Below are 24942 nucleotides of genomic sequence, written 5' to 3' on the forward strand. Positions count from 1 at the left end.
AGGTCCTGACCTGAGCCGAAATAAAGAGTCGGACACTTAACTGCGCAATGTTCGTGCCCCGTGTGGTATACATTTTTTGAGTCTCTTTTGTCCAACATTATGATTGAGTCATCTTATTGCTGCATGTTATTGTAGTTTGTTCATTTTCATTAGTGTTTGGTGTTCTTATTTTGTGAGTATTTCATTATCCATTCTGTAACTGATGGACATTTGAGTAGTTTTGGTTTGAATAATGTTGCTGTGAAGGTTCTAGAACATGTCTTTTGGTGTACATATGCATGTATTTCGGATAGATATATATCAGAGTGGAATATGTGTAAGAATGGAATTGCTGGGTCACAGGGTATGAATGCATTCCAATTTAGTAGAATATATGTGTACATTTTTGACATTTTAATATGTTTACATGGCATCTGTTGATCATTTGAAAGTGAGTTATTATGGCTTGATTAATTGGTTAGCCCACATGAAATTATTGCCTGTTTATATTAGGGCCTAACTGTGTATGTGGTTTCAGTGTAGCTAGAAGTTCAAAGACTCTGTTCTAGCCTCTAATTGGTATGTTATATGGGGCCTGTCTCAACCCTTTTGAGTTTGTAGTTCCACTTCTGTAACTGAGAAGATAGAAAAAATTATGATTTATAATTATAGTGACTTCATCTCCACATCTCTGAAATTATTTTGAAATGTTCTAAAAAATGTTTTCTAAGTGTGCTTTTTGTGATATCTGCTAACTTGAGGAAAAAAACTACGTAGTAAGGCTGATTTCTGATCCTGTATTTTTCACAATGATTAAGAATCTACTTGGGCTTTTCAGTAAGCAGGCATGATTTTAATAATAGGCTAATTCATGTAGGACCCATGTTCAAATGATTTTTTTTTCCTTTAGATGGTAACAGTTTTCAGGAAGTTTAACAATATTGGAAAATTATAGTACTAAATTTTACTATCTAAATAATTTGATAAAGTAGAATTTCATATCCAAAGAAATCTTTGAATTTTATGGTAAACTTTTAGTTGAGCTAAATGAATCAAACAGGAACCATTGTGTTTGGGCTTATTTTTAGTGTCGGCTGTGTATATTTTAATAATCCATTCTTTTGTGTGGCGTTTTCCCATGTATATCTGTATCTGCAAGTCAGTTTCAGAGTTAGAGAAAAATGAGCTAATATTTAATAGGTGAATAGTAATTAGTTATCAGCAGGGCATATTTAGTTCATTTTCATGAGAACCTTCTTTGTTGCTTTTTGTTTCATTTCTTTTCAAAGCCTGTAGTGTGTCTAGCTCTGTTCTTCACTGCGATTAGGGGTGTGTGGAAGATCTGCAGTGTGAAACCCAAAACTTGGTGGGAGTCTCTGAACTCCTCTTCACAGACCCATCCCTGGCCTGGAACTGGACGTCATGGTGGGCATTTTAGTGAATCTTTCATAGAGTTAAATGTATTCCATTTAAAAGGAATACATCTTTTTTTTCTTTCTGAAATTATCACTCTTTTTTCTTTTCTTTTCTTTTTTTTTTTTTTTTTTTTTGGTGGTGTGGAAAATATTATTTCATATAAAGTAGATGATAGGTTTTGTGTTAATGCCCTTTTGGTAAATGAAAAACATAGGAATCCTTTGTTAGTCTCCCCTATTTTTGTTGTGAAACATTTCAAGGTCTCTTAAATAAAAACATCTGAAAACCAGTGGTTCCTAGAACATCCTTCTCCATCAGTCCCTTTTATATTGAAAAGGTTAACTTCTCGGCATCACAGTTTTTTTCCGAGCGCCTTAGTTAATTTTACCCTCCATTTATTCCTCCAAGCTGGCCTCTCAAAAAGCCCTGGGCATGCTGTATGCTCTGTGCCAAGAGAATCTCTTTCTGCCTTTCCCTCTCCTTCCCTCAGGTGCCAGAATGGAGCAGCAACACCCTTAGGATCACGCAGCTGCTCCTTTCAAACTTGGATGCTCCCTGGCCTCCTTCCAGCCCGTGGTGTCGAGTGCATCACTCCCCCACAGGCAGTGCCAAGATCTTTTTCTCTTTGATTAGAGGTTCTCATGATAAAATTAGTTAGCTGGGCTTGATTGACATTTTCCACGGATATTTATGCTGGTGGGAAGGCAGGGAGGCTCTGATTGCTCTTTAATTATTAAGTTACAAGGAGATATATAGCAGCGGGAAGAAATCGGTTCTAGTTGGAGAAAGCACCTTAGTGGCATTTGGAGAAGATATTTTTAATTTTTTGGCTTTGGCAGAAAAATTTCTCTACTCTTCCCCCGAAAAACACACACCCTCTGTTGTTCTTCAGGGTATAACCAAACATAGCCAATGATTGCTTACGTTTAGGAATCTCAACTGTGAGTGGTGATGGAGGGAGGTCACCGAAGGGAGCGCTCACTCGCTCCTTTTTCAAGTGAGGCACAGGTGAGCCACACTTAACGCTGAGCTAGTGATGTGTGTGGTCGTCTTCTGTTTCCTGTGGTAGGAGGAAGCAGGCCTTCTCTCTGACCTCTGGCAATATATTAACCACTCAGAAGAATTTAGCTCTCTTAGGACAGAGATGTGGGGGTGAAGTGGGGTGTGGTGATGAGGTTATTATCAGCCTGATGTTGATATTTACGCATGTGAAAAGTACAGACTGTCCCAGGACTGGGCCATCCAGAACTCAGGGTGAGTTCCTCAGGGTTATTGAGCAAGAATGATGACAAATGAAAGCCCATCAGTGGTTGCCCTTGAGTCTGTGCTGAAAGAGAAGCTAAATCATTCCAAGACAATGACTTTCTAGCCCTGTGGTGACATTAGCTGACTCCCAGCACACTGACTGTGTCATGAGAGGAACTGATAGCTACGTGATTTGGAAAACAGAATGGAATTTCTCACAAACCTTAAATTAGGTACTTAGATCTTGAGGCTGCTTTAGATGCAGTTTAACTTAGAGACTGAGCAATGAAAAATAAAAGATCTTCTGAGGTTGCTGCTAAATAGTGGGTTACAGATGTTAAACAGCTCTGGGAATCACCTGCGGGTCTTCCTAAAGTGCAGACTCTGATTCAGCTGTTCTGGGCTGGGGTCTGAAATTGCACATTTTTAACAGACTGGGAGGTGATGTTTCTGCTTCCTGTCCAAGGACTGAAGTTTGAGTATAACTGCTAGACATTTATTTTAGTTCTTGCCTTGGATCTTGAATGCTGAACTGAAATCTAAGGCCTACTAAGTAACATTATCACCTAGTCTTCATGTGTAGTCTTTTGTAACACTTGATGATGAAAACCCTATTCGTAATGAAGAAGATATGTTTTATTTTTTCCTGTAGTGTCTACATTATAGGTGTATTATGGGAAGAAAGGTGATAAATAATAGTAATAGGATCCAAATTAAATCCACCAACCAACATACTAGAAGTTCCTTCTGATCAGAAACCAAATGCTAGGCTACACATTGCTATTTGCAGACCTCTCCATGCGGTGCCATATTCACATGTGTGTTACACCTAACAGATGTCTGGGAAACAGATTTTTGTGACAGATTTTGACACAGGAAATATCAGGCTCCATAAAACTTAATGGAAAAATGTATTGCTTAACTGCAGTCCATTTTTAAAGAACAGATTGCAGTACGATCAGCGGAATCATTTGGGCCTTATTCTTGAGAGCTTTGGCAGAGTCTCCCTATACAGAGATGTCCCTTCGAGAATGTCACCTGGTGGCATGGTACTTGATTGGTTATTGACAATGTTGTGTTTGGTGCTGGCCATATTCAGCTCCATATTCTATTTTAAATCATGGAGAAGGACATATTTCTTCACTACATTTTTATCTGGTGAATCATTTCTGGAAGTGAGGGAATTACTGTGGTATTTTGAAATAGAAACACATCTTTTCAGATGTGCATCAGCAATGTGATCGGAGTCTGTTTCAAATGGTAATACACCAGGGGCTGAGAGTATGCCAAAGTAGAACATCTGCTTCTAAGACATAGGCTTCTGGAGCATTCCTCTCTGTGTGCTATTTTCTTTTGTTTGTTTTGTTAGTTTGTTAAATCTAGATTATATTCCATCAAGGATGCTAGGAAGAAACCCTCAAAATTCAGTTATTACAATCGAGAGATCTTCAACAAAAGCTTTTAAATTGGGGTAAATGAAGATCTGAGAATTCCTAGTTATAAGTTTAGATTTTGTGCTACACTTCATTAAAAGTGGTTTTATTTTTCGGTTTGGGTTTTTTTTTTGTTTTGTTGTTGTTGTTGTTTTTTGTTTTGTTATTGTTGTTGTTGTTTGTTTGTTTGTTTTTCCCTCTCTAGTCTCTTGTAGATGCAGCCTTCCCTGGTGGGCTCATAGTCGGATAGGTAGACCCCTGTACCCTTGGGCAGTCTGGGGAGATGGTGGGCCTGTGCTGGTACAATGGACAGGCCTCATAGGAAGGCAGTTCTGTATCTGTAGCATGGTCTTGTTACCCAATCCCCCTGTTCCCCGAATACAGATTACTTCTGACCCTGCCGTCTGTCACATTGCCAGACTCCTCTACACCCACTAGGCTTGCTGCTTTTCTCTGGCATGTTCTTCTGCCTTTCCCCTGCCTCTTACTTTTTTTAAGAGGCCCACGGTTGAGAACTCTTTCCGTTTAGCTTCTGTGTTCCTGAAGCACATTGAATGCACCTCAATTATACAATTACACTGTATTGTGTGTTTTCATACATAATTACCCACTTAAATTATAAACTCCTGGAGGGCTGGGGTATAGCTGGTTTTCTTCTTGTTATTCCCCACTGCCTGGTGCTAATAGCAGATCATTGTAGAGCCTCAAAAAATAGTTATTGAGTGAATAACTTTATTTACAGTCACTGGAATTCCATATATATAGATAGATAGATATAGAGCTATCTAGCTATATATATATATATATATATCTGTATCTACAGGTCACAATTTCTATGCATATAAAATTATTTTAAAAAACAGTGAGAACTTACATTTGTGAAGACAAGCTAGACTTTCAGGGAAGGGGGCGCTGCATCCTGAGTAAGATACACCAACAAATGGAAGATGAACTGAAGCTGCTTTTATAGCTTCATCTTTTTGACTTATTTGTAGCTTTTCTTTCTCTCCCAATATTTGATTCATTAAGAAACACTTGATTTAAGCAGGAAATAAGATTTTCATAAGTTAATACACAGTCTTTCTCCCATCATTCTGATGTTTAACTGAAATATTAAATATAGGGGCGCCTGGGTGGCTCAGTGGGTTAAGCCGCTGCCTTCGGCTCAGGTCATGATCTCGGGGTCCTGGGATCGAGTCCCGCATCGGGCTCTCTGCTCGGCAGGGAGCCTGCTTCCTCCTCTCTCTCTCTCTGCCTGCCTCTCTGCCTACTTGTGATCTCTCTCTGTCAAATAAATAAAATAAAATCTTAAAAAAAAAAAGAAATATTAAATATAGCTTCGTCTTTTTAAATATTTGGATTTTCGGGACACCTGGGTGGCTCACTTGGTTAAGCGGCTGTCTTGGGCTCAGGTCATGATCCCAGCGTCCCGGGATTGAGTCCCACATCGGGCTCCTTGCTAGGCTGGGAGCCTGCTTCTCCCTCTGCCTCTGCCTGCCACTTTGTCTGCCGAGCTCGCGCTCTCTCTCTCTTTAACAAATAAATAAATAAAATCTTTAAAAATAAATAAATAAATATTTGGATTTTCTTATTAAGTTTCAATGTTGGTTATCTCCAGGAGAGGAATAATGACTGATTCTTGTGCTTTGCTTATAAATTAAATGTGTTGGTATAGCAGTTTTCTCTGTCGAATAACCATTTCACTAAAAGCATTTACATGGTAGGCAGGTACAGGATCTGTTCAGCAGGATTTTTAGATGTCTTCTCAAATGACATTATAGCGATGGTGTCAGTACAGCTGAAAGCCAAAAGAATTATGCCTAAAAAGAAAATCATCAGTGTGTATACTTCAGTGTTGCTAAGTAAGGGATTATTACTAGTGCTTGACTTTTAGGCAGAGACCCCAGTGAGTAGAATTGGGTAAGCCAAAATCCAGGATGATTTCTAACCTAGACATACATTAAATCTAGTTATATGATGTCATCTTCAAAAAACAAGGGATTTAAATGGCAGCTCATTTAAAAGATCTGACTATACATAGAAAGTCTATAAACTTTTCAGGTCCTTGCTTACATTTTACACACATGTGATACTAAGGGGATTCTCTACCTTTGAGCATTTAAGACTTGAAGAAATTAAGTCTGTTGTTAGTATAAATCAGTAGATTAGCCTAATGGTATTTTCACAGTTCAGTTCATTGTGTGGTTATGTAAATAAATATGCTTTAGAAATTAACTGTATTAAATTCCTTCTGATCCAAATCTGAATAGGCTGCTTTCCAATTAGTATAGTCCAGATTTTGTCTAAAAAATCTCTCTTGGTTGGTTTGTTTTAGTATCAGAGAAAACAGAGGTTGTAAATTTTATAATATTCAATGTGTAAAATTATTTTGTTAGGTAGGAATACAACTCTTAAATAATGTGTTTGATTTTTTAAAATCCATGCTATTTATTCATACTGACGGAAGAGGGTCCTTTCAACTGCTGCTATTGATGATAATGATTTTAATAAGTTAGTAGCACTTAATAGTACTGGTAATGATTAATATTTATCAGATGCTTGCTGTGTGTCAGTTTCCTAAGCCAATTATTTAACTGCTGCCTATCAAACCACCACAAAACTTAGTGGCTTAATTAACAACAATTATTCTTTGTTAGGGTTTTGTACATTGATTTCCTATGGTGTTGGCTCGGGTGTTAGTTCAACACCTGATGGCCTCGATCACCTACCTAGCAGGTGAGGTGTTGCTGCCTTGCAGCTGGGGACTCACTAGGGCCCTGCTGCATGACTGCTTGGGCCTCCTCACAGCATGGCAGCTAAATTCCAAGAAACTTTTCCAAGATGCAGAGGCAGAAACTATAGATCTCGGAAGGCCTAGCCTCCGAATTTATGCAGAGTCATTTCTACCACATTCTACTGATCAAGGCCAGGCATACCTTAGACCAGGTACAAGGGGAGGAAAAGTAGACACCACTCCATAATAGGAAGAGTGATAAAGAATATTTGGCCATCTGTAATCCTCCATAAATCCCATGAGACTAGTACTCATAATTCATATTTCAGAGATGAGGAAACTAAAGCTTAGAGAGCATAGCTTAGTACCCAAGATCATTCAGCTACTAAATGTAAACCAAATTTAGGTTAATTTGATGCTGGAGCTTTTAACTAATGTCATATACTGCCTTCAGGGGGTAGGTGGATTAGATCTATTTGTCTTCTCCAAAACCAGTATCTGAGGGGGATTTATTGATGTGGGGGTTATTTGGTTTGCAATCAGGCTGAAATAGTAAAGGGATTTTATTCATATTATTGATCAGCCACCCTTTGATTCGTATTATTGATCAGCCATCCCATTTGATTCATATTATTGATCAGCCAGCCTAGGGAGACATAATAGTCTCCCTAAATTTGGATATTTCTAAACTCTTGGTTGAGATGAAAGTTAAAATTCTTAGACCTGCTATTATCTTATGGTTACTACATATATTAACACATTTTTTTAACCAAAAACAATCAAAATTAACTTTTTATACTATGTTTTCTCCTGGGCATACTCTTTTTTAGCAGTTTATATTTTTTGTATGGTTTCAGTATCCTACAGTTTACTGTTCATTAGGATGAAACACAGGGCTTTTAAATTGCTCTTTTTGTTGTTATTTCTGCTGCTTTGTGGTTTTCTTTTGAGAGCCAGTGTTTTTCAAGGATTTCTTCTTGTTGAAAAAAGATAAATGTCATTATTGCCTATTATGGTAAGGAACAGAAAAAAAAATTAAGGCTTCCAAATATACTAATGATTTCTTATGTTTACTCTAAGTTCAATTTTCTATGTTCGATTTTTGACTCCTGACTCCAGGATCTCTGCACTCTCTGAGGGAGACCTGTTAAGGAAAGTCTGTAACTTGGAGGGGTTATAGAGCATCTCCTACTTCGTATTAGTTGTGGGTTATGAAATGGATTCACGGTGTTTGTCTCAAGCACGCGGGCTTTGTAGTGCTAGGGCTCTCTATTCCTGTCCTACTGGCCGGATTGAAAGTGATGATCCACTCCTAGAATGTTATGGGACCTCAGTAATGAGATACTGCATTCACCTCATTTTATAGAGGAAAACCCTTTGAATAAGAAGCTTTCAGCTCTTTCTCCTGTTGTGGATCAATGAGACAGGCAGAACTCTGTCTAGAACCCTACTTTACAGTGCCATGTTTTCCTCCACTGTATTAGAGTTCGTCCTTCATGGGGCTTGTTTTTGGCAATATGGAAGCCGCTTGTCTCAGAAGGGCCCATCACCACCGCTCAGCTACAGAATAAGTTAAATCTAGTTTAAGAAAATCTTAGACCTTAAAAAAATTTTTTAATATATCTGTTGTTGCTTTCTATGTTCAGAAATTTTAAGAGGTTGATGGTGGTCCAGGAAAATCCTACTGCGAACAACTATGACAGGCATGTTTTCCTCTGATTGCTTTATCTTTTTGTTTTTCATTTTGAAAGAGAAAAATATCTCCAGGTACTCAGTGCTTTAAAAACCCCAGCATTTCTCTGCAAGGCCACAGACCTCTTAAGCAGCCCTTTTCTCTTGAATCATTAGCATATATGCATATCATATATTTGGTAAGCTGAAGAAAAAGTGTGAGTAATTGAATCCTTTGGTCCTGTGTAACTAGAATTACTTTCATGCTGTTTTTTGACAAAGATATATATATGATGTACTAATTTGCCTAAATAGCTATCGAACTGTGTTCCTAAAAGTAATTCAACTTGAATCGAGTTTTTTTTTTTTAAGAGACTATTATAAAGGTAGGAGATAAATTCACTAACTAGATTTAAGTATAATGAAACCTAACAGAGTAAGATGACTCGTTATTCTGCTTAGTCGTTATTCGATTGTCTGACGAATCTTCTTTGTGTTCCCTGCCTAATGTTCTAAACAAGTGAAATTATAATTGAGGCCTTCATTTAGAGAGGGATTTGGAAAAATACTCATGTGCTGTTGGTGAACGCACTATGGCCAAAAGGCTAATACATTCTAGAAAATTGAAACTCAGGAGGTTAAGTAGAAGGTTTAGGGTGATTGCACCGGAGATGCATCCTTCACTTGAGAACCAAAGCAGCCTGGAAGTCCGGGGGGCCACAGGATGGGGACATTGCCATGGGCGTGGAAATCTGTTCACTGTCCCAAATGTACATTGCAGGTTTGCTTGAGAACATCAGTAGAATGGCTCTTCAATGACATTTTTGTTTCTTGTTGAAAATTGGAATACTTAAAGACAAAAAACAGAAAACAGTTATAAACTACCCAGAGATTACTACTATTTGTGTCTTTTTGTGTATATCCTATAATTTTTTCTATTTATCTATAATGTGATATTCAACTTTTAATAAAACTAAGACTGTCCTGGACCTACTATTTATTATTATTTTTTTCACTGCATTCTTTTATTTTGTGGCATATGCACGCACATACATGTTCAGGGTGTTAGAATGCGGTATCCACATCAGATGATACCAAAAATAAATGAGAATTGCTTGGAAAAATGGTGTTTATATTTTTCTCAGTCATTTGAATGATGATCATTTTAATCCCAGTGGAAAGATGGGAAAAAAATCTCATGATTTTAGCTTTTTTCTGCTGATGACGCACAATGTGAGCATGGGAGAGATGAGCTTTATTCTCCTCTGTCTTTCACTTGCTCCAAGAAAGCAGGGTTGAAATGGGACAAAGGTATCAGTAAGGAAAATTTCCAGAACCAAAAGGAGGAAGTAACTGTCAGGAACAGGTAATGTGGTGGGAAACTATGTAATGCTTCCTCAGAAAATACAAATGTGTTCAGTTTACTTGAGGTTCTGGAAACCACACATGGGGGATATAGCACTAATTTCCTTTAGCTTGCTTGTATTATATTTCCATTCACGAGGAAATTTAGAAAAAATGTTGAGAAAAAAGATCTTAAAACTCCTAGAACAGTGATTTTTTTCTCCAATTTATACATAAACCACAGATTTTTAATTCTCAAGGCAGCTTTTAGTAAAAATTTCTTTTCATCAAGGTTTGGAAAGTTAATGCTTTACTAAGTGGCATTTCTATGAACTCTTTTTATATTATTGCTCCTCTCTGTTTATTGGCCCTGTTTTGCATTCTGGAAAAACCTTCTCTTTTTTTCTTTAAACATTTTATTTATTTGACACAGAGAGAGCACAAGCAGGCAGAGAAGCAGTCAAAGGGAAGAGAGCAGCAGGCTCTCTGCTGAGCAGGGAGCCCGACATGGGGCTCCATCCCAGAACCCTGGGATCATGACCTGAGCCAAAGGCAGCCCCTAAACCTACTGAGCCACCCAGGTGCCCCATGGAAAAACTCTCGTATTAATAGTTCTTTAAATATTTCTGTGATCCTTGAAATGAACATTTACTGAATATCTGTTACATGTAAAAAGCTCCTAAAAGAATAAGAAAAAAGTTTTGATCCGATGGAAGTGAAATTCAGTGTGCATATAAAATAACCATTGCTGCTCTTCAGAGAAACCTTTGTGGTGTGGCAGGTCGTAGGAAGTGGTGGGCATGGTGTCCAATAGATTATAGCTGAGAAAGGAGTACAGGGAAGCGACCGTGGGAGTACTTTGACGTAAAATTGGTGCAGGGGAAAGTTCACCAGGCTGACGCATGGGACCTTTGTTATCATAGGGGAGGAAGAGACAGGTCAGCACAAGGTGTGGAGCAGGAAAATGGGACACTATCGGATAGTTGGAGGAGAGGGAGAGGATGGAGAAGTGGTATGAGAAATGGGAGAAAGGCGGCCCTCTCCCACAGAGAATAGAAATCCTTGAAGGAAATATTTTAGGAAAAATTTAAACCATATTTGACAGAGTGAAAAAAAAACAAAACAAAAACCATCCTTGTGATGAAAAATAAAAATGTGGAATAGAGAGTGTAATAACTGAAAGATAATTGAGAATTTTCCATTAGAAGCAATAAATACTAATTAACATAATTCAGCTTGCTACTTCACTGTAATTTTTTTTCTCATGGTGGTTTACAGGGAATTGCAAAGAACTGAAAATCTATTAATAAAAGAAAAAGTGCTGCTTCAGGGTCAACTTTTGTTTGTTGACGAGTCTGTTTTTTTGTTGTTGTTGTTTTTTTAAATCACATTACTCCAGGTCAAAAGTATAGTTTGAACTTCTAATGTTTCTTTTTCCTTTGGGAAAAAAAACAAAAAACCTAACAAAGAAAACAGAGTTCTATGTTCTGATTGCTTTTATATGAATCTCATTGTGACGTTGACTTTCCACTTAGTTCACAGAACTTTCATTGCATTTTAACTTAAATAAAAAGGAATGTAGAAATGGATTTTTTCTTTTCTCTCTCAAGTAATTGGTCTACATTTTTAAGATTTATTTTACTTACTGGGAACTTGTCAAAGGATACTGTATTTGATTATAATAGGCATATTTCATGTTTGAGTTAGGTTTAAGTAAGGCATTTGTAAATTGTCCATTTAAAACTGTTTTAGAAAGGAAATACATTGACTGTGAGAGCAGCATCCTTATTTTGAGAGCTAACTTAACTTCTTAACTTACGAATTAGGTTTAATAAAAAGATGTCCCGTATTAAAGACAAAAGAGTTTTCTTTATTGAAGTGGATATTGTTAAGCTTTTAAACCAGTTGAAAGTACTGGTAATCATATCATACAGTAGTGGGTTCTTACAATAAATTTTCCATATAAAATTGTAAGAATCACCAAAGAGATGTTGTTAAAACTGTTGAAATCACCAAAGAGATGTTATTAACCCCACTTTGGTATTGCCACAGGATTTTTTTTTTTTTTTTTTAAGATTTTATTTATTTGACAGAGGGAGAGAGAGATCACAAGCAGGCAGAGCAGCAAAGCAGAGAGAGAGAGAGGCGGAAGCAGGCTCCTGCTGAGCAGGGAGCCTGATGCAGGGCTTGATCCCAGAGCCCGGAGATCATGACCTGAGCCGAAGGCAGAGGCTTAACCCACTGAGCCACCCAGGTGCCCCGCCACGATATTTTTTAACTGATATTAAAAAATTATTTGGGAAGCTTTTTTGAGATAAGGTTTATTGTCCTTTTCTTCATGGAAACTGTCATAATCCTAGGAAATTTCAAGATCTCTACAAATGACCCCATTCAACCTTGGAGTTATCAGATTCCTAGCTTTAGTAGCATTCACCCTACTGTACCTTATTGATGCGTGGCCACATTCTGCCGGTTCTGCATCACCATAGGAGTTGTAAATTCCTCTGCCTCTCTCCCTGATTACCACCTTTATTCTGGTTCTTTCAAAGAGTTATTCCCACTGCATTGTCCTGTGCCTTTGGAGAAGTCTAAGCCCCCTAAATTCACAAAGAGTAGGATTGTGCCATCATCCTTGTGTTATCTGGGCCTAAACCAAACCTAGTATCTAGAGATAGTGAAGATTTATGGGATAAGTGACTGATAGATAAATTGAATAATTGTCCATTGTTTGCCATGGGCCACCATTGACAATTGATGATCTTAATAAAGTGAGAATGATGATTTTTGCCTCATTAAGATGGCCATCAATTTAATGGACAATAATATTGGAAAAAAGAAGAAAGATTAATGATACCTATACTTTTAGACAAAAGTGGTAGGTAGAATTAATAATAACTCTTACTGTTTTTTTTAAATTTGATGTGTTAGGCTCTTACCTACATGCCTTATTTACATATAATAACTCAGTGAGACAGGCATTTTTATCTAAAATTTTAGGGGTGAGGAAACTGATGCAGACAGACCAGTTAAGCGACTTGTTCAAGAGTAAGGATATAAACCTAGTACTATCAAACTTCGGGATAGGATTGTTGACCAAGTAAGCAGAATATGTTTTGAACGTCACCTGGGAACTTGTCAAAGGATACTGTATTTGATTATAATAGGCATATTTCATGTTTGAGTTAGGTTTAAGTAAGGCATTTGTAAACTGTCCATTTAAAACTGTTTTAGAAAGGAAATACATTGACTGTGAGAGCAGCATCCTTATTTTGAGAGCTAACTTCTTGCTGTTCTCAATAGACCTTTGCAGGCAATGCATTTAAGATGTCACAGAGAGATCAGAGGATGCCCAGGGTTCGTCTTTTCCCAGCCACAGCTTTGGGCTTGACTTCCCTGGCCATGTTAGTGGTAGATGATGTATCCTTTAACAAAAGAAAAAGGCCTCCTTAGTTACCCAATTTAGTGCAGCTTTTGGCCTGACATAGTTTGCTAACTTCCTTTTTAAGTGAGCAGTTCAATTTCTAAAAAGTAACCTGGGACAGCTTGAAAAATTGTCCTTTCCCCTGTTCAGGTGAGTGAGTTTCGGCTCACACTCTTTATTTCTCTTATGACTTGGAGTAGACTCTGAGTTTTCATTAGTAACTGCCCCACACTCCCCTTAACAATATTGGGAACTTTAAAGCATTTGGGCAACAAATGGGTGAGATCCCGTTTTATTTAAGGCTCTCAGGATCCACCTCAATAATAGTTTGAATTCCCATGAGGGAGAAATGAAAGGCAAGTCTTACATCAGCTTGGTCTCCTCACTTTCTTAGGAATCGAAATGTTCCCCAAGGTCAAAAACAGTGTGAAGTAACTCTCTAAACCTATCTTGGAGGGCACTGCCTCAGAAATACAGTGAATGGAAATTGCTCTTTAACTGGACGTGAGTCTCATTTTAAATGCCTCTGTTTATATTCTTTATGTCCTGCCTTTCTTTTTATGTTGAGTTTGTTTCACCTTGTAAAGATTAGGAAGAGCATGTTCTACCTTTTAAATGTGAGAATTGAATTATTAATAGTTTGGGGATAAAAAATTGTCTTCTCTTTCTTCTCCCAAAGGTAGTACATTCTCACAAACTTTGGACCTCACTGATACAAAGTGTCACTTGAAGTTTTTCACTAATGCAGCCTTTAAAGCTTTTTTATTTCTTCCTTGATTTATGACACAGCTGTTTCCTGAATGGAGAAAATGCAAGAACTACATGTGATCTGATTAGATTACATTCTTCATGTGTCTCCCACATTTAGTGGAGGCTACACATCAAATCCTGATGTACTTTTTATTCATTTTTCAAGTTTAATTTATCACCCCAAAATGACTGTGGTTGGTGTGTTGTCCCTCGATATTGTATCATGATCATCTGTTCATGTCTTTTTCTGCCACACAACGTGCTGCGTTTGTTAAGGGTGGGATTGTGTCACCCCACATCAAATAGTGTGTGCCTCCAGTGTCTGATGTTGGCTATAGTCACCTGAAGCTCCTGAGACTCACCATAAGCAGAGAAACTTCATCGTTCCAGAATCATGCTAATTCACTCTGGTGCATCCTCGCATTCTGTTCAGTTAAATGTAACTTGACTTTTGGATGAATTGATTCATACCACTTTAAAGAAATACAGTGTTGGGTAGCCAGGACAAAAAGAAGCACCTTGCTTTGGTAGGGAATTTTTTTTTTTTTTTTTTTTTTGAGAGAGAGAGAGGTGGGGAAACAGAGCAGGTTGGGCGGGGAGGCAGAGGGAAAGAGAGGATCTTAAAGATGATCTTAAGCAGGCTCCACGCCTAGCACAGAGCTCTACATGGGACTCCCTCTCTTGCCCCTGAGATCATGATCTAAGCCAAAATCAATGGGCAGATTCTTGACCCACTGAGCCACCCAGATGCCCATTCTAGGCAATATTCTTGACATTGCTAATGCATTTCATGGTTTTTTAAATAATATAGCTAGCTTTCCTTCTCCTCCCTTCTTATTCTTCTTCAGGTTTCCTCTAATATTTACATCTTTTACTGGTTTACCCAGTATTGCCATCTGGAAGCTACTTTTTGATCACCTGGTATTTTAAGATACTTCTGTTCTAAAGCCTATTTCTTAATTAACAATTTTTATATAAGACTTAACAAAATTTTAAAAGTGGCTTAGCTTGTGGTGGTTAATAGCAGATATGTGGCAGTAAATAGTGTGTCTTACATGTGAGAGTGTTGCAAAATTCCTTGTAAAGTTAAAATTATGTTTACAAAATTATTGAGTGGGCAAAATTTTTTATTTCTTCAGATGTTTGGAGGTAGGGGAGTTTTAGTGATAGAGCATATTCTTAATTAGTAATTATCCTCTATTAAGCAGTCATCATTTTGGTGTAATGGTAAGCAGCGATCAGGGGGCTTAGGGAAAATTGCCCAAGTACAGACAAATTTCATAATAGGAAAAAACATTTCATCTATAAAGAAGATGTATAGTTGTTGCTTTTCTTCTGTGTCGAAATGGTTGGAGATATATTCTTGGATTTTGCTTTTTCAAAATTGGAAGTTATTTAAAGAAAAAGTGAGATGGAGAATTAAAGCACATAATATATAAATAATAGCAAACAACAGCAAAACCCTACAGTTATATAAAAGACAAAACCACATGCTGTGATAATAAATTTAAATGACATTGGATAGTACAATTAGGCATCTATTCTTTTCATGCCTTATAGATTGCAGCCTCTAAAAACATGGACCTTTTAAATAATGGATTTCCAAGGTGATCATTTACATATATGTGGTACATGTGTGTATTTAAAAATTAGGTATAAAATAAATATATATTTTGGTCTGTGTGAAAATTAAGGTAATGCAAAACCGTTGCATTCACATATTTTTAACAACTTGAATTTTAGTTTCTTTAAAGACTAAGGGCAGGGCGCCTGGTTGGCTCAGTGGGCTAAAGCCTCTCTACTTTGAGCTCAGGTCATGATCCCAGGTCCTGGGATTAAGCCCCGCATCGGGTTCTCTGCTCAGCAGGGAGCCTGCTTCCTCCTCTCTCTCTGCCTGCCTTTCTGCCTATTTGTCATCTCTGTCAAATAAATAAATAAAATCTTTAAAAATTAAAAAAAAATAATTAGATAAAGACTAAGGGCCAAAAAAAAAATGTATCTTTTCCCACTGCCATAGTTTGTACAAAAAGTAAAAAGTGTGGCAATCCATTTGTAGGAGTAGGAAAATTGAACTTTCACACATTTTATTTATTTATTTATTTATTTATAAAGGTTTTATTTATGAGAGAAAGAGCTCAAGGGCGCATGAGTTGGGAGGAGGAAGGGAGAAGGGAAGTAGTCCCACCCACACTGAATGGGCTCCCTGAATAGGGAGCCCAGTATGGGGCTTGATCCCCGGACCCTGAAATCATGACCCAAGCCGCAGTCAGACGCTTAACTAAGTTAGCCACTCAGGCACCCCTCTTTCTGAACATTTTATAATTAAGTAGATGATTAGTTCTATGGGTACTAGTGATTACTAGAGCTTCTAGACTCTATCATGTTACTATTTCTGCTTTAAAGTATAGTGTCTTATAGCCAGTGGATCACATAGCTGAGATGGGTAATCATTAACATTGTGCTTCAGACTTTAGATCTAACAAATAAAAATGAAAAACATTTGGATAGGATTATGATTAAAGAACATAAAGGGATGGAGAGCAACCAGTTCAGACATAAGGAACAGTTGGTTTGCCCTAATTATAGACGTCTTGATTTTTCTTTTTTCTCCTGTGTGTATCAATTGGAAGTTTGGTGGAAAATTAACCCTTTTGCTTAATGATATAAATAAATTTCTTGCAGATTTTCTAAAAGGACTTTATGCCCTTCCTTAAACTCAAATTTCAAAAGTCAGTTGCAGTTTGTACTGGCCACAGTTCCTCCCTTTGATCTGGTTCAGTAGTTCAGTTTTCATTTCCTACAACTGAATTTCTTGTATCTACCATCATCTAAATGAGGATGTGTTGACATCAATGAAAGGATCAAAGACTCAACTAAAGAACGCTCACATTTGGATTAGGCTGAATTGTGTGGAAGTGTGGCTGAATCTAAGAAAATAATGGAATAATGTGTGTAACCATAACAATTTTGCAGATTGTTTTTTGTTGCCAGTCAAGCATTAAAATATGGCCTAAAATTCTGACTCTTCTTTCTCATAAATATTCTCATAGATTATAAACATTGTGGAAATTGGGACATTTTTGGTTTTCCAATACAGATGAACTCACTGAGGTATAGATTATACTCTTGCTTTCCTTTCATTCCTACTTTGCCCACTTTTTATCATGAGTACCTTCATGTATTCTGTATTCATCTTACATGGGAAGCTGTTGGCTTCTTTTCGAAATGTTTTAGAAAGAGTGGTACTCATTGACTTTATTGACAGATGCATATTATATGATCTCTTAGGTACCTAACATGTTTTCACTTACTGTCTGAGAGTTATTAAGCACAGATATGTGACCGTGAGGTAAAGAACCACATCTCTCAGTGTCCAGGGCCTACTGAAACATTGTAAGGTCTTCAATGCAGTGCAGTAAATATCGTCTATATTTACTTTTAGTCCTAAAGCAATTGACTCATCCCATCCTCACATCCTGACCCCTCAACACACCCACAAAAACAGCTGAAGTTTCAAAATAGAGTATTATATGTATACCTATTGAGGCCTGGTGATTCTGAAGAAAGAGAAATATAAAAAAGCAAGGTCAGTTCAAAACTGACCAGTTCTTCAGTGTTCTGTGTTTCAGTTGCTTCTTTACTGTTTTGCACTAGCAGTTTTGGACTGATGAACATAATGTTGTAAATTTCTTAGGAAGTGGCCGGAAGGAATGCCCGTGATAGTAGTATTTTGAAGTGTGAATCATATTTTGAATCACATTTTGAATCCTGTCAGAATCTCCAGAATTCACACCTGCCTTTCCCTCCATTTCAAACCTTTTTTTAATACCACCTTAACTTTTCCTTTCTGAAGCAGATTTAATCCTCTGCTCCATCTTTTTAATCCATTTTGGTTCCCTGTTCCCTCCAGCAGTAGCCCTTAGCAAGGGGAGTACATTAGAATCACTCAGGGAGCTTCTGGACTTATGCACATACCTGGAACCCATCACCAGAAACTCTCATTTCTTGGTGGGAGTAGAAAGCCTATTTGACAAAGAGTTTGTTCATTGTTTCTGGTGCCTCTTTATGTGCTGTCCCCACCAGAATTTCTCATCCTGTGTCTTGCCATTTCCATCAATAGCTTCTGATCTTCTCTAGCCATGCTAAACCCGGCTATGACACAAAGCCTTCTATCCCGTTCCTCCACACTTTGTATGGAAGCTGTTGCTGCTGCCCCGGTCAACGCCTTCTGCTAACCTTCCCTTCCTTCCCTTCCCCCGCTCCAGGTGTTCTATCTGTCAAACTGCTGCATCTTCGTAGCTTCTCCTCTAATGACCAATCTTTCCTCACTGCCCCATGTAGAAGTAGTCACACTATCTTCTGTGTGTAGTGTTTATATTTGATTACGGTCTTTGCAGGAGTGCAATTCTCCCGTTCAACTGTAAGCCCATTGAAACCGTGTAATTTATCTTGTTCATGTTTATGTTAAACGAACCCATGGGTGAATCATAAAGTGAAAGCCTCGTAGGAATTTAAGTGGATAGTTTGTATGAACACTGTTTTTAGATGCATTCTTAAGTTGAGGTTCGTGATCTGCCCCCAAGACGTGATGTTAATACTGTACATAATTTTATCTTTCATAATATATATTCCCATTAAAACTTGCACATACGTTTATTTATTTTTTTCATTTACCCCTTGTGTCCACAGACGAAATCTCACGAAACTGTCCCTTATCTTCAGTCACATGCTGGCAGAAATCAAAGCCATCTTTCCCAATGGGCAGTTCCAGGGAGATAACTTTCGTATCACGAAAGCAGATGCTGCTGAATTCTGGAGAAAGTTTTTTGGAGACAAGTAAGTAGAGATCATTATAGTCTGTGTCCAATTTTGAAGAACGACCTCGTCCTGCCTCCGGTTCCACATGGTTATGGATTTCACTCGAATATTTTGAGACTGTACTGGCACATTTTTGATGAGTATTTTGATTGCAATTTTCCTATTCAGCCACCAAAAGTATGCTTTAATAACTGAATAGTTTTATATCCTTGCAAAGCAAATATCAGCTATACTACATTTACTTGAAGAGCATTCACTGAGTGAAATAGCTTGCTCTAAGGTGTAAAAGGTATGTAAGATGGAATCTCTCAAAAGCTCACAGCTTTTTATGACTTAGTACACACTTAAGACACGTGCACTATAGAAGGCAGTGAAGGATAGATACTTTCAAAATGGCACGAAGAAATTGTTCTGACAATTCAGAGAGGGCAGCAGTTGCTTCATGACTGAATGAATCAAGGACTGCTTCTCAGAGGAGGTGGTGTGTGAGCTCGGTTGAGACTTGATATTCAGGTGGGAGAGAAAGCCTTGGCACCCCAGTTCAGGCTTTCTTTGTGTCGATGCACAGAGAGTAAGTGTGTAAACGAGATAGAGAAATGAGGATCATGTTATCACAAAGTAGCAGATAGAGATGATTTCCTTTAGGTACTTCCTCCCCAGACACGAACTTTGGTGAGCACACTCAGAATGTCCTTGAACGCCAGTAGAACCCTGGCTGAGTGTGAAGGGGGAAGAGTGCTTGCTTACACATAGATTGTTTTCATGCCTTAGTTAAAAGTCTACATGTTAACTGGTGAAATGAGACCTATAAAATGTTGGTATACACTTTTGATGGTTTTAGTCCTTTGATGCTGGTGAATTCACTGGAACAATGGGTTTCCTTTTTTCTTTTCTTTATTTTTTTTTTTCCTCTTAATGAAGTGCTGTGCTTATCTCAGTACTAAGTGGTTAGCTTTCTAACTTTTGGCTTTGGAGATGTTAAAGCCCTTTCCATGTTTCTTAAATAAAATGTATTCTGAATGATTTGTCAGCACTAAAGGGTGAAATACTGTTATTGCCACTAACATGGACGTTTTGTGTTCCAGAAATCTAGCCATTTATAATGCTCCTACATCCATTCACAAATGCAAAATTAAAAGGAAAGATTCATCCTCCTCTAAATTAGAATAACAGCCAAAAGTATACTAATTAAATACTTGTGGACCATAGAAAGCAGAAAGGCATTGCCCAGTTCTGGGAGTCCGAAATGAGAGGGTTTCTTCAAGTCACAGCTCATATATTAACACTTTGAGCCTAACACACAACAGTTAGTAACCTTCGAAATCTACTTTATCTTAAAATTTTAAGAACATTTATAGGCCAAAATGTTTGTGGTATTTCTTTTTGAAAACTGAAAATTCTGGTGAATCATGAAATTGTTCACTTGTCAAAAGGTCAGTAAAAAAATGGAAAGATTGCCCACACACCTTTTTTTTTTTTTTTTTTTAAAGAGAGGAGTTTGTGTTGCTGGTACCTCAAGCCACAGAGAATTATGCATTTCAGACTTCTTCATTTAGGTTTATTTATAACCATAGACATCAAGGGGCTGACATTTCTCTCCAACTGCTACATGAGTGAAATCGCTATTAAATCAAATGGGGCAGTCTTAAAATACTGATTAAATACTCTCCTTACCTCCCAAGCCTTTTTATGCCTTTTTCTCCTGTCTTTACTTACTTGAGAAAGCTGTTTCATTTTTCTTTAACATTTTACTTTTGGGATGAGAGCCAAATTTAAAGCTCCTTCTGGAACTCAGACATATTTCCATAGTCATCAAAATTAATGATTCTTTTATTAGATCATTGGAGAAACCATCTTTATATTCTCTGTGGGTTTTTGCCTTATTTCACAATATTTTATTGAATGAATAAGCAAATGCATGAATGATGTAGCCTTTCAAAAGGTTGAATTCTTTTATCTTCCTTATGCTCTAATACTAGTTTATATTTTTGCATAACTTCTCATATGGAAGCCTTTCTGTCATTTATCTAGCTACACATTGAAGCCATGTGAGAATGCTTTTATTTGATCTAACCAGTGCCTTTAAACTTGAGAACAGTATTGTTTCCACAAATGTAATCATTGAGCAGTTAGTTCTAAAAAGAGCCAATCGGGTTATGATTTTTATAAAGCAGTTTTTAAGCTTAAGGTACTATTGCAATTTTTTTTCAAAGTAACTGTCAGAATAAGATATTAAGATTGAATTGAAATTGGGGAAAAAAAAACTATTTTTCAAAAGATTTTGTAAAACTCCTAAAAGCAGTTTTAGTATTCAGGCCTCATAAATACAGGAAGCAAGAAAAAAAAATTTTTTTAAATTTTAATTGCAGTATAATTAACATAGAATATTATATTAGTTTCAGGTGTTATAGTATAGCGATTCAACAGTTCTATACATAACTCAGTGCAGTGCCCCTTAGGATAAGTATGTCTTAATCCCCATCACCTGTTTCACTTAGTCCTCCCACCTCCTTTCTCTTTGATAACCACTAGTTTGTTCCTTATAGTAAGAGGTTTTTTTTGTTTGTTCATTTGTTTTGTTTCTTAAATTCCACATATGAGTAGAATCATTTGGTGTTTGTCTTTCTCTGACTTATTTTTAGCATTAAACCTCTAGATCTATCTATGTTGTTGCAAATAGCAAGGTGTTATTCTATTTTATGGCTGAGTAATATTTCACTCTACATGTATACACGTCTTCTTAATCCATTCACCTATCGATGGGCACTTGGGCTGCTTCCATATCTTGGATATTGTACATAATGCTGCAGGAACATATGGGTTCATATATCGTTTTACATTCTTTCGGTAAGTACCCAGTCGGGGAATTACTGAATCATATGGTATTTCTAATTTAAATTTTTTGAGGAACCTCCATACAGTGTTCCACGGTGGCTGCACCATTTTGCATTCCCTCCAACAGGGCACGAGGGTTCCTTTTTCTCTGCATCATCACCAATAGTGTTGTTTCTTGTGTTTTTGATTTTAGCCTTTCTGACAGGTGTTAGGTGATATCTCATTGTGGTTTTGATTTCATTTCCCTGATGGTTAGTGATGTTGAGCATCTCTTCATGTATCTGTTGGCCATCCGCATGTCTTCTTTGAAGAAATGTCCGGTCATGTCTTCCACCCATTTTTTAATTGGATTATTTGGGAGGTTTTTTGGTGTTGAGTTGTGTAAGTCCTTTATGTATTTTGGATACTAACCCCTTATTGAATATGTCATTTGCAAATATCTCCTCCCACTCAATAGGTTGTCTTTTTGTTTCCTTTGCAGTGTAGAAGGTTTTTTGTTTTGTTTTGTTTATTTTTGTAAGCTCTATGCCCAACAAGGGGCTTGACCTCATGCCCCCCCAGATCAAGAGTATCCTGCTCTATGGACTGAGCCAGCCAGGTGCCCCCAAAGCTTTTAATTTACTTTTGATGTAGTCCCAATGGTTTGTTTTTGCTCTTGTTTCCCTTGCCTCAGGAGATCTATCTAGAAAAAAGGTGGTTATAGTCAATGTCAGAGAAATTACTGCTTGTGTTTTCTTCTAGGATTTTTATGGTTTCCGGTCTCACGTGTAGATCTTCAATCCATTTTGAGTTGTTTTTGTTTATGGTAGAAGCAAGTGGTCCAGTTTCATTCTTTTGCATAAAGCTGTCTAGTTTCCCAAGCACCATTTGTCAAAAAATCTGTCTTTTTCCCACTGCATAGTCATCCCTCCTTTGTTGAAGATTAACTGACCATATAGTCATGGATTTATTTCTGGGCTCTCTGTTCTGTTCCATTGATCTGTGTGTCTTATTTTTATGCTAGTACCATACTGTTTTGATTACTATAGTTTCGTAGTGTATCTTGAAATTCAGGATTCTGATACCTCCAGTTTTATTCTTTTTTTTCCGAGATTACTTGGCTATTTCAGGTTCTTTTATGGTTCTATAGAAATTCCAGGATTATTTGTACTAGTTGTGTGAAAAATGTTGTTGTTATTTTGATAGAGATTACATTAAATCTGTAGATTGCTTTGCATAGTATGGACATTTTAACAATATTTGTTCTCCTAATCCATGAGCATGGGATGTTCTTCCATTTCTTGGTGTCGTGTTCAATTTCTTTCATCAATATTTTATAGTTTCCAGAGTTCAGGTCTTTTACTTCTTTAGTCAACTGTATACGTAGGTGTTTTATTCTTTTTAGTGCAATTATAAATGGGATCATTTTCTTGATTTCTCTTTCTGCTACTTCATTATATGTGTATAGAAATGTAACAGATATCTATGTATGATTTCGTATTCCAGCAGACAAAAATCTTTAGGTGTCATGCCTAATAGTTCATTTCTGTGCTTCTCAACCTTTTCAAAGTCATGGCCAGGCCCACCTCTCTGTTCTGTCTAGCTGCCAAAAGGCTGTGCCTGACTGGAGTCCCAAGTCGATCAATAAGAATGATGTCCCATGGTAAACTGGTTGGGAAGGTCTGCATTTGTTAGGTTTTTATGCAGATTCATTAAATGTTTCAATGCTTGAGTCCTGCTTCTGCTTTCTTAGTCTGTTGACCAGGAGGTAGTAGAAATACGTAGAGAAAGAGAAGTGACATTATTGAATAAATGTGTCTAAGTAAATTCTGCAAAATAAGATCAATATCAAACTGAATCTTTGCACTCTGGAATAGTAGTGTAGAGTCCAGAAACTCTAGGCACCAGTCTCAGAAAGTAGATTACTAACTGTTAAAAACAACAAAATTCCATTGGTGGGATTAGACCGTGGCTGACAGTCATTTTTCTAAGCGAGTCAGATAGCAGGTTTGGGGCCACTGGTGCTAAGCACTTCTTTACACTGAAGAGATTTAGACATACATTTCCAGCCAAATTATAATTCAGCAAGAACCATGAATTCTTAACCTGCATCTTTTTATGTCTCACCTTCTTTCCATCCTTACTTCAAGTTCTGTCCTATAATTTCAAGTTCAAATCCTTCTGTGTATTACAGCAACAGCATTCTGACCCATCTTTGTATCTTCAGTAAGAATCTGTCCTGTTGTTTTTCTTAGACCACAGAGCTCTCAAAAAACAAAACAAACAAACAACAACAACAACAACAAAACACAAAACCCCCATAACTAATCATTCTATTTTTTGTTAGTTTTTTTGGTCTGAAATGTTTGTATGAGTTATTATTGATTCTAGGTTAAAATGTAAAATCCTATTAATATGACAAACTTTAGGAACTGTTTGTTTGTTTTTTGGCTTCATCTCTTTGTAGTCTGCTCATCCACAAAGAAAGAACCTAACTACACAGCACTGTTACACGTATTTCCTGATGTGCATTTCCCCCCTATTTTTTGTGTTTTTGTTTTCCTAGATTGCATCCACTGTTTGGAAAGCTACTCACCCATGCCACTTTGGAAGCTGCCCTAATCTAAAGTGAATATCCATACTCTTTGCTTCCAAGTGCCTTTGCTCTTATCTGTCCTATTAGACTGCAACGAACTGCTGACATGATCACATTTCCTGAAAGACGAGGAAGGTGTTTTGAAAGCAAGAACCTGCCTTCCTGATTTTTGTTTCTTAGAACCTGGCACATTTCCTGGAATGTGTATGCACTAATAAATGTTAACAGATTGCATGAATAATTGGATGGATGGATGGAGGATATTTATTCTCTGCTCAAATTTTCAATGACTTTATTATTTACAAATTGATTTTATTTTTCTTTTAACCTTCGGTTCCTATGGTTCAATTCCCTGGAAGCACCCTAGCCTCTTCTTTCTTTTTTACCATCCCAAAATTGCTCAAGTCCAGTTCAGAAGCCCCCTTTTCTGTACTGCTCTCACTAATATACACCCTTCCGTAAGGTCAACTTCAACTATTCCATGCCTCGTGTCCCTGTTGTGTATTAGACATGTTTGTATTATTGAAGGTATGCTTTGTGGCTCTTTCCTGCTTGACTGTGAAGCTCTTTGTTGACTTTTTATCCAAAAAATTTCATCCAGATACATTGGCAGTTATTATATGTTAAACTCTGTGTCCAGTGTTTTCTAATAAGCTAACTTCATTTTTAATGTTGTCTTTCAACCTTATCCTTTAAAGGTATTGAATGAATCCTTTAGGTA

The 24942-nt window shown here is 37.2% G+C and overlaps 1 protein-coding gene across 11 annotated transcripts in view; it reads left to right on the plus strand.

The window, feature by feature from the left end:
- The window catches only part of CBLB (Cbl proto-oncogene B), a 221116-nt gene that overhangs the window by 72816 nt on the left and 123358 nt on the right, over positions 1-24942 (plus strand). For 10 of the 11 annotated variants that reach the window (XM_032350105.1, XM_032350058.1, XM_032350063.1 and 7 more), the window contains exon 4: positions 18683-18829. In XM_032350105.1, the coding sequence (XP_032205996.1) occupies positions 18683-18829 (147 nt within the window). Of the gene's footprint in view, positions 1-18682; positions 18830-24942 lie in introns of those variants that run through there. The other variant, XM_032350120.1, reaches the window with a different exon arrangement.

Source organism: Mustela erminea, chromosome 1 (assembly GCF_009829155.1).
Source record: "Mustela erminea isolate mMusErm1 chromosome 1, mMusErm1.Pri, whole genome shotgun sequence".
Classification (NCBI taxonomy): Eukaryota; Metazoa; Chordata; class Mammalia; order Carnivora; family Mustelidae; genus Mustela; species Mustela erminea.